Source organism: Sitophilus oryzae, unplaced genomic scaffold (genome assembly GCF_002938485.1).
Source record: "Sitophilus oryzae breed Bouriz unplaced genomic scaffold, Soryzae_2.0 scaffold_857_pilon_pilon, whole genome shotgun sequence".
NCBI classification, from domain to species: Eukaryota; Metazoa; Arthropoda; class Insecta; order Coleoptera; family Curculionidae; genus Sitophilus; species Sitophilus oryzae.
This window is the reverse complement of record NW_022147480.1, coordinates 3,890,415-3,899,552: the sequence shown is the minus strand read 5'-3', so window position 1 is coordinate 3,899,552 and position 9,138 is coordinate 3,890,415. Positions and strand designations below refer to the sequence as shown.

Here is a 9,138-nt window from a genome sequence, read left to right as displayed (position 1 = left end):
ACCCTCCAAATAACCAGGCTAACCTAATTAGTTAATGCTTTTGGTAAATCCTAGGTTTAGCGCGCTTATCCTAGATTTTACCGCATTTCAAACATTTACAGCAGCATATATAGTTTCGGACTGATAGATCTTATAGTAGGCAAACAACTATCTTATATTATTTCTAAAAATATTTCTGTATGTTTACATGTGTATGAGTGAAATATAGATTTTTAAAGATGCTTTTGTGTATTTTTTTCTGCACAAACATTAATAAAATTACTTTATTTGAATATAAGTTTTAAAAGTTTGCATTTTTTTGCTTAATCGACAATAGAAGTCGTTAGAAGCAAAAATAGACAAAGAAAAAAAACTATTTGACAAATAGTACCTGGTAACAATTACTTAATGAAATATAAAAAAATATACAATAAATAAGTTTTATTTTGTATATTTTCTTCAACTGGCAAAAAAAACAGAATTCGTTTCAAGAAATAGAATAAAATATACATATTATTAAAAAATTGTTTTTTTAGATTTAGTTCCATGTCAGAATTGTGGCAGGCGATACAAAAATATGGTGACCTTGAGGGTACATCAAAGGCAAGATTGTGGCAAAGCAAAATCCTTTAATTGCACCTTCTGCAATAAAGCGTTCAAGAGACCCCACCAACTAAAACTGCATATTTTCAAAATTCATGAATATAAAAATATATAATCAATGTAAAATATATCTTTTACAGACAAGTGTCATGTGTCATTAAATTTGGAAGGTTGACTAATAATTTTTAAGCGATACTTAGAGAGAACTATAATTCCTAAAATAGTTTCTAAAATTGATGTTGGTAGTGTTTGGTGCTGCTACAGATAATTCTACATACACTAAGTCAAGAGTTTTTAACATAAAAGAACCTGCTCCATTTATCTAAAATATTATCAGCGTAACAGGGTTGCATTGCACAGTGGGTCATTTCAAAAGTGGTAGTAGCATCTTTGATATTTTAAATGCAATTTTGATATTTTAAATGCATTTTTCTGATACTAACATATTATAACTCTTATAGTTTTCGAGATAAAAAATAAAATATGTGTAAAAATGACAAAAATTTATCAATGCTTGAATAAGCATTGATAAAATCATGAATTGAACATCTTTAACGTTGAAATTTGGGTTGTAAGTTAAAAAAAAGTCGATATATTCGATCTGTCTAAATCAATAGATTGGATAGTATACAGGTAGAGTAAAAAAATATTTATATCCGTTTGTTATAAAGTTTCCCAAATCTTAGTTATTTTAATTTCAACCCTATATACATTTTTTTAAATAAAAATACTTTTTATCGATATATCATGTTCCTATACCTACCTTCCTTAGAGATAGCTATAGGTTAATTTAATAGAAAAATTATGAGATATGAAAGTAGTTTCGAAAAATGTAATAATATATTAAGTGTTTCATTTAAAATAACAAAGATCCTACCTCTTTTAATATGAAGCTGCAACACTGTAACGCTGAAAATAATTTACACAGATGGAGCAGATTCCTTTATGCTAAAATCCAAATTTTTAAAAAAATCCTATCACCGGTTCTCCATAAGCGTCTAACGTACCGTCGCCGTGAATCACTCTGTATAATAGCCCTGTTTATGTATAACATTATATCTCCACCAACAAAGAATGAGCGCTAATGCTTTACCTATCTGACAGTCAACTTTTCTGGTTTTTGATTCTACACTTTATAAGTATTAGACATTTAGTTAAGTTATCAAGAGAATGTTATTTCATATTGTGACAGAAATTGTTGATTTTCATTTAAACATTGGTATTAGCAAAAATAAAACACTAAATCACCACAATACACCAAAAAATACTTTTACTTTTACACTGGACGCGCGTTTCACTAACCATGTTAGCATCATCAGCAGATGATTATCTATTTTTTATTTCTAGTTTTTTAGTCTTCTAGTGTTTTATTCTTGCTGTGTAACACCAAAGGTTCCAACCCCCAACTGTAACATTGGCATTAATAAATTTTCTATGATTTAAGAATTTTTCTTGTAAATATCTCATATAATACCATAGGATCGAGAAAAAAACGTCGTTAGAGATGGCTTGGAAATTGAGATTGCTGTAGATGTAAAATTGTATGGGGAATGTCATCAATCTTCATTTTCTAGCGCGAACTGGGTGGTTTTTTTTATATCGTACGGTATAATACAATCGAGAAAAAAAAACGGCGTTAGAGATAGCTTGGAAATGAATATTGCTGGCAAATCATATGGGGAATATAACGATGTTCATTTCCAAGCTACCTGGACGCCGTTTATTTTTTCGATCAAACTGTATATTCACCAACAAAGAGATCATATTTTTTTAATTGTTATTTTAGGAGTATTAGCAGGATTACCAGTTCGCTGTAATAAGTGTGACAGAACTTACAAAAATTACTTAACCATGAAAGTCCACCAAAGGCAAGACTGTGGAAGGGAAAAAACCTACAGCTGTACCGTTTGCAACAAGCTCTTCAGGAGACAATACCAGCTTAAAGTCCATAGTGTCAGTCATCATATTTAAAACAACTTTTAGGACGAGTTTATTATTAAATAAAACGTTTGCGAAGATTTTTCACCTTACAACTAATGAGAATGTCAAATAATTATAATCAGAATTTCCTTGAGAGTAACACCTTGTTATTACCTTATATGAAAGAAATAATTATGAATCTTAAATAGATATTATTATTTTACTTTGAATGTGGTAGACAATGATTCAGTATTGAAACTTCGGACTTTGTCTTTATTTTTATTTTTTGATTAGCACAACGTTTTGGTCAGAAGGATCACTGACCGTTATGAAGTGTAAACTAACCTAATTCCTAAAACTACTCAGCTTTTACACTACAGCCAGACATTCATTCGTAAAGAAGTTGGGTGAAATTATGGAGTGTAGAGTGTGTAGAGGTAAGAATAAATATCTTTGTACATTAAAAATGGTCATAAAAAGGGAAGACTTAAGATGGCGCTGCTGGAGCAAAAGCCTAAAAAAATATACGCCGAAAATTTTTAGAACGGGAAATGATTCAAAAGAGATAAATATTTGACGTGAAGGAGCGGGTTTCAAAAAAATACAAATTTTAATTTCAAGTCACATGAAATAAATTATCGATTTTTATTCAGTGGGCCTCTAATACAGGGTGAGTTTCCTACGATGTCGAGAGTCAGTTAAATGGGGAAAGAATTGCAGTTTTGTGGGGTCATAAATATGCACTTTTCAGATTTTCGAAAAAGTTCATGGCTGGCTTACTAAATATGTCGAAAAAAACAAATTTTGGCTATTTTAAAAATTGTCCCTAATTCCATTATAATTTATTTTAGACAAAAAGTTTTCAGATAAAAGTTGTAGATAATCACATCCCTAATGAGATTGTGTTCTCCGATTTTTTCTAAAGCCTGTCATTTTTGACATATGACACAAACATATGTTTTTTTAAATGGAAACCATAATTGGCTATGACTTCATAAAAAGCGCCATTTTTTAAGCTTTTCAGCGGTATAAGCTATAGCTCTATATATTATTCGGTATATAGCTTTATGTTATTAAACTAAATGTAATCCATAGATCGAAGATATGGTTAGAAGCTTGTAATTTGTAATCGCGAGGATTTATTAAATAAAAATTTGCAACTTCTTTACAAAACACATAGGGTATGTAAAAAAAATACACGTAAATAAAACATTTCTTACATATCGACTTGGTCACTTTCTCTTATATTCTATTTATTCCCCGACAAATATGTTTCTAATTATAATTTTATATAATATTTAGAAAACTCATTTTTTTTTCGTTTCTATTTATTTCTTTACTCATACAGTAACTATTTATAAGCTATACAGGCAAGTTTTAATAATAGTCTATTTCAAATTTCCCGCGAAAAAATAATTAAAATTTAAAGGGACAAGCGAGACGAGGTCACTCTACCCAACACTCAAACATGAAAGGTACCGCGCGAACTGTCGTCTCTTGTCTTATCTACGCTTTGCTGAGGCGTCGTTTCTTAGCCACTTTCATTGATATCTAAATTATTAGATATTAATACACCTAGTATTATAATATTCTGGTACATTGTCGATTTTTTGAATGAAATAATCTTTTCTATCTTATTTTTTATTAGAATGTTCATAATCAAGAGGGATAGGGATACCGTGTTAGAAAGATAAGGTAATTAAGGGCTTATTTTTTCGTATTTATTATAATTTTGCTAATAACTTTGGTTTGAAAAAAAGATATCAAGATGCGCTTTTCGTTGAATTTTTAAACTTTTATTACTCTTTAGTATCAGCTAAAATTACATATACTATCGCATTTAACTTTTTCGAAAAAACGAGTAATGTTTGTTAAATTGTAAGATAGCGCCCCCTAGCGTCTACGTTTGAAAGTTTATTTTTATTGTTTATATGGTATAATATAGAGTAAGAGACGCTCTTTTAAACGAGCCCTCACTTGTTGGATTCCGATCAACCAGTCCGGAGTTATTGACATTTAAATAAAAACAGATCTAACCTTCCCCCACCACTTTATTGTAGCAGATAGGGGAAAATAGATTATGAATCTATTATCTGTAGTATCCGTTATCTAGGCAAAATTCTGTAAAAACTCCTTTTTATTATTTTTAATAGCAGTTGCGCCCTCTAGCGGCCGCTCTACAAACTTGAAAATAATTTCCAGCAATTTCTCATGCTCTCTTTAGTTATAAATATTTTTTTCCGCAAGTTCTACGACTAATACTTTCCGAGATACAGCCGAGAGCTATTCTTAGTGGGACACCCGGTACTTGTTTTTTGTGCTCACTGAGTAGTACATTTAGAGGACGTTTAATCTCTCCAATATGCGACACACCGTATTCACAAGGTACTTGGTAGTTGCACTCTTTCTCTTGTTTCAATGATTCCGGTCTTCAATGATTCTTCTGACCGAAACGTTCTATTAATACAAAAAAATAAAAACAATAGAAGTCCGAAATTTTTATAGTTTCAGATGTTATTATTATTTTAAAAACTTGTTTCTTAGTTAGGTTAGTTAAATAAACGATAAAATAAAAACAAAGTATCTAAACTAGACATTGTTTTAGGTGTAAACTGTCCCAACTGTCATAAGAAGTACAAAAACACCAACACGCTAAGCGTTCACATGTCCCAGGACTGTGGAAAGGAACGACAATTTAGCTGTCCCTGTTGTCCGTTATCTTTTAAACGGAAGTCGCATTTAAAGGGGCATATGTTCAACAAGCATCGTGACTTTTTGAATAGGATTGTTGACAGTCCACCAAACTCCAAAAATGAGCAAAACTAGACAGAAAATTTTGTGCTCACCGTGTACCTTGTATATTTCTCAAATATAAAGTATGTCCCACGTGTCAGTGTGAAATTTATTTCGTTATATCTATTCAAATAAAAATAAAATAAATAAATTAAAAAAATAAAATTGATATTAGCGAATATTTATTTTTTTTTTCAAAAATTTTCGGACTTTTTAAGGTGATATTTTAATGGGGCTCGAATATTAGGGTTGTATTGTACCTTGTACCATTCGGGTGCACCCAAAAAAAAATATTGAATATTTCAAAAAGTAGTTTCATGTTCTTTATAATGTGTTTGAATAAATTTGGATTTTTTATACTTTGTGAAATTTATTTCGTTATATCTATTCAAATAAAAATAAAATAAATAAATTAAAAAAATAAAATTGATATTAGCGAATATTTGTTTTTTTTTCAAAAATTTTCGGAGTTTTTAAGGTGATATTTTAATGGGGCTCGAATATTAGGGTTGTATTGTACCTTGTACCATTCGGGTGCACCCAAAAAAAAATATTGAATATTTCAAAAAGTAGTTTCATATTCTTTATAATGTGTTTCAATAAATTTGGATTTTTTATACTTACTTTTAGTAATATAGGGTGGTCCGAACTGTATTTCGGAAACATATTCTGTACATAAAAATAAGTCCAAAAATGCTTAGTTTCGGAGATACAGGGTGTAAAAGTTTGATTTTTATTTCGATTTTTTCCAAATAATTTCTAAAGTAACGTTAATATTTGGATGAAAATTGGTATCTGGGAGTTTTTTGACATGAGAAATTTGATTTTGATGTCAATATGACTTCTACTTGTAGAGGGCGCCACCTACATATTTTTTAACTGATTTGAAGAGTAATAACTTTTCGTTCGTACCTGTATAAAACTACTGAGTAAAAATATATACTTTTGCGACGTTTTTTACGTAAAAAAGATGTCTTTGTAAAAATCGCTTCGAGTAATGGTTCTCGAGATATTTAGAATCGAAATTATCAATACCTGTTATTATTGACATAAATTATTAAACATGTTGACTAAATAGTTCTTAGCCTGAAATCATAAATTTGAAATGTTTTTGTTTCAAAAATTCAACAGGAACTGTTTGATTACCATTTTTTCACAGAAAAATTATGATTAATTAAAAAAAATACAAATTTCCCAAATTTATCTACTCAACGCGTGTTTATTTTTTGCCAATAATGACATGTACTGACTAATTCCATTCTAAATATCTTAAGAACGGTTGCTCATAACGATTTTTACCAAGAGACATTTTTACGTAAAAAGTCACGAAAATGTATATTTTTTCACTCAGCAGTTTTATAAAGGTACGGACAAAAAGTTATTACTCTTCAAAACAGTTAAAACACATGTAGGTTGCGCCCCCTTCAAATAGGAGTTATATTGACATCAAAATCAAATTTCTCATGTCAAAAAACTCCCAGACACCAATTTTCATCCAAATATTGACGTTACTTCAGAAATTATTTGGAAAAAATCGAAATAAAAATGACACTTCTACACCCTGTATCCCCGAAACTAAGCTTTTAAGATCATACATTTTTATACGAACTTTTTTGCTTATTTTTATCTGCAGAATATGACGCCGAAGTTTCCGGAATACAGTTCGGACCACCCTGTATATCTATTTGTTATAATTTAAAAATTGTATATTGTTTTGTAAATAAATTATTGTTTAAGTTCAAAAAAATGTGTTTTAATTACACTGGTCTGCAAAGACAATTTTCCCACCAATCTATCGAAAAACAGTAATTAATAAAAATTAACTAAATAACTACATTTTTTAGGTATACAAACCGTGCAATGTGAACGGTGTAAGAAATCTTACAAGAATGCCAGAACGCTGGTGGCTCATTTGTCTCAAGACTGTGGAAAGGAACGTCAATATAGCTGTCCCTGTTGTCCGTTATGTTTCAAACGGAAGGCACATTTAAAAGGGCATATGTCCAATAAGCATCGTGGCTTTGAACAGTATTGTTGACAATCCAACAAAAATGAACAAAATTAGACAAAAAATTGTGTGACTCACCATATATACCTTTGTATACACGCAACCAAACTTCTATGGAATCACTCTTTATTTTTGACTAAATTTCTTGCAAGGTTAAAAATTGGTATACAACTTTAAGATAAGGCTTTTTGTTGTAAATAAACATGATAATAAAGAATAAAAGACTGCTGCGATTTATTTTCTTTTGAATTTTGTGTTTGTAAAGTAAAATCACGATTGTCCAAAAAATAAAAAATGCCTTACGATGGATTAACAGATGTACAGAGGGGAAGAATTATTGCTCCCACCGAACAAGGAATGTTCCACAGAGACGTAGCAGAGATAGTAGGCGTTACCCAGGGTGTTGTATCAAAAACATATGGAAGATACTTGGAATTAGGAACACACAAGGATAGGCCCAGACAAAGTCGTCAAAGAGTCACAACTGAACAACAAGACCGCCTTGTATGCTAAATTGCTAGAATAAATCCCAATGTTTCTCATCCAGAGCTACAAAGACAACTTCTGGCCGCTACAAGTGTGAACGTTTCAGTTGAAACTATAAGAAAAAGGCTTCGTGCACGAGGGTTTTACAGTAGGAGAGAGTTACGGATCCCACAGTTATCTCGGCAAAATAAAATTGACCGGCTAAATTGACGCCTTCAACATCAAAACTGGACAACTGAGAAATGGCAAAATGTTCTTTTTTCGGATGAGAGCAGTATTGGCCTAAGATCAGATAACCATCGAATTCGGGTTCTCAGAGCTCCAGGAAGACGAGAGAGACTTCAAGCTGCCAAATCTGTACCAACATATAAAGGAGGAACTGTAATGTTCTGGGGAGGTATCATACTGGGAGCAAAAACTCCATTGTTAACGCTTCAACAAATTTTAACGGGTCGGAGATATGTTGATTTGGTGCTAGAACTAATCGTTAGTCTTTAGAGAGGTGCAATTGGGGATAATTTTAACTTCATACACGATAGTGTATCTCCCCATACCAGCAGAGTGACTAGAGAAAGTCTTGAAACGGAAGGTGTCATAGTTTTGGACTGGCCTTGCCTACTTATCAGATCTAAACCCTATCGAACACTTGTGGGACTAGCTCAAAAGAAGAGTTAGAGCTCGTCGAAACAATCCAGAAAATTCTCGCACAGCTTATTGATGCAGCATTAGAAGAATGGGAAAACATACCCCAAAACAATTTAATAAAAAGCGTGTCAGCGCGGATAGAAGCTTGCATAAGGGCTAGAGGTGGCAACAAGGAATATTAAAATTACCAATTTTCTTTTTGATTATGCTTTTTGGCCATTAAAAATTTAAATCTTAATTTCGTTTCAGAAACCAAAAAAATCCATTTTGTTTATTTTGGGAAATGATTAATTTTTGTTATTGCTATATGGATTATTTTTCATTAAAAGTCATTGGTAAGGACTGAGTTTTATTCATAAACACAAAATTTTCATACATCTCAAAAATTATGAAAAATAATAGGTGATTCCATATAAGTTTGGTTGTGTGTATTTCTATAATATAAAATCTGTTCAATGTATCAGGGGATATATTTTCGACAAATATTATCGAAAAAATGACAGACAACACAAATGACATATATTAAAGTGACAAACACACGGTGTTTGAATAAATTTTGATTTTTTATACTTAGTTTTAGTAATGTATTTAATTGACATAAATTATAAAATTGTATATCGTTTTGTAAATAAATTATTGTTCAAGTTCAAAAAAATGCTTCAATTTATTGGTCTTTAACTACTTCATTGAGAACAACGAAATTA

At 30.9% G+C, this 9,138-nt stretch overlaps 1 protein-coding gene across 1 annotated transcript; it reads left to right on the top strand.

The window, feature by feature from the left end:
• Nucleotides 1–698: 698 nt before the first annotated feature.
• Nucleotides 699–5,627, top strand: LOC115889842 (zinc finger protein 628-like). Its single transcript, XM_030909920.1, has 2 exons — nt 699–2,551; nt 5,108–5,627. Exons 1-2 carry the CDS (start codon nt 2,236–2,238, stop codon nt 5,326–5,328), a joined length of 537 nt encoding a protein of 178 aa, XP_030765780.1. The 5' UTR covers nt 699–2,235; the 3' UTR covers nt 5,329–5,627.
• The last annotated feature ends 3,511 nt before the right edge of the window (nt 5,628–9,138 follow it).